The sequence below is a fragment of the Sinocyclocheilus anshuiensis genome, unplaced genomic scaffold, assembly GCF_001515605.1.
Source record: "Sinocyclocheilus anshuiensis isolate Anshui unplaced genomic scaffold, SAMN03320099.WGS_v1.1 scaffold287, whole genome shotgun sequence".
NCBI classification, from domain to species: Eukaryota; Metazoa; Chordata; class Actinopteri; order Cypriniformes; family Cyprinidae; genus Sinocyclocheilus; species Sinocyclocheilus anshuiensis.
Window position 1 is genome coordinate 169,088 of NW_015552557.1, and position 1,236 is coordinate 170,323.

Genomic DNA, 1,236 nt, shown 5'->3' on the forward strand with positions numbered 1-1,236 from the left:
ATCTGGATTTGAATTTTTAATGTTATTATAACCTAAAGATGCTATGTGAAAGTTTGAAACAGAAAACAGTGGTTTTCATCTTGCCACTTTCTTGGTAAAGAAAACACATTTTTACTCAAATTCATCTAAATGGATTTATAGAGTTTTGGAACCAAACTCTTCATATATACGTATATACACAATTCATTTAAATCTGATTATGTTGCATAGAACTGAATAAAAATATACTGATATTTAATATTAATATAGTTTTCTGTCCAGTTTTATTGTTTTACTTTCAATAAAAGTGTGGTTATTTTATTGGCTTGTATTTTATAAAGTTAAATTAAAAAGTTTTTCGGCCAAGTGCACCCAGAATTTTCCGTTTCGGCCCAGAATTTTCATTTCGGTGCATCCCTAATAATATATATTTCTATGTGTGTGTGTGTCCGTCCCAGACCACTAATATCAATAAAGTTTTTTTTTTATCTTATACAGGATTCATCCAGGCTCACTACAGCCTCAGTGGCATTAATTTGAACATATATATGAGGAACTCACATAGCTGTGTCTCTTGCCGGCTCCTGCAAACTCCAGTTCTCCATAGGCATCTGTGGGCTGCTCGGAGGAGTGCTGTGTGCTGTCCCAGTGACAGACAATGGCTGTGCTGAAGTAATCGCCCAGGGCCACTGAGGGGTGGAAGTCTCGTGTGGCCCCACACTGACACAGACCGCCATTACTACACAAAAAAAAAAAAAAACAGTCGGAGGATCTGTGCTCTGACGAAGAGGTACTGAATACTCACTAAACGTCAACCATCTTACCTGAAAGAGTCCTCCACAAATGTTGTGCACACTCTCTTTTTAAAGAACACTGGAATCCAGCTCTAAAATCAATAACACATACTTTTAAATAATGCACTATAAAACATGATACAACTGTGGTCTTGGACTTACACTGTCACCAAGTTACCAAGATAAAGTCAGTGGTATTAAAGGTGGGGTAAACGATTTTTCAAAAACGCTTTAGAAAACTGATTCGGGCCGAATAGCAAAACAAACTTGTAGCCAATCAGCAGTAAAGGGCGTGTCTACTCATGATGCGGAGGAGAGAGCGCTCAGTGCACCGGACGGACATTAGTCGAGCGACGACAGAAGGATTTAGCGTTAGATGGCGGATAAAAAAAACAAAAGAGGAAAACATCTGCGGAACAAAAGAAGGCTTACGATAAGGCAAGAAGTAGGACCTGTGTAAATA

The 1,236-nt window shown here is 38.3% G+C and overlaps 1 protein-coding gene across 2 annotated transcripts in view; it reads right to left on the reverse strand.

The window, feature by feature from the left end:
- Nucleotides 1-1,236, reverse strand: part of LOC107664598 (transient receptor potential cation channel subfamily M member 4-like) — a 28,765-nt gene that overhangs the window by 25,066 nt on the left and 2,463 nt on the right. For both annotated transcript variants that reach the window (XM_016455208.1, XM_016455209.1), the window contains exons 2-3: nt 804-865; nt 541-718 (exon numbers count right to left, since the gene is read on the reverse strand). In XM_016455208.1, the coding sequence (XP_016310694.1) occupies nt 541-718; nt 804-865 (240 nt within the window). The remainder of the gene's footprint in view (nt 1-540; nt 719-803; nt 866-1,236) is intronic.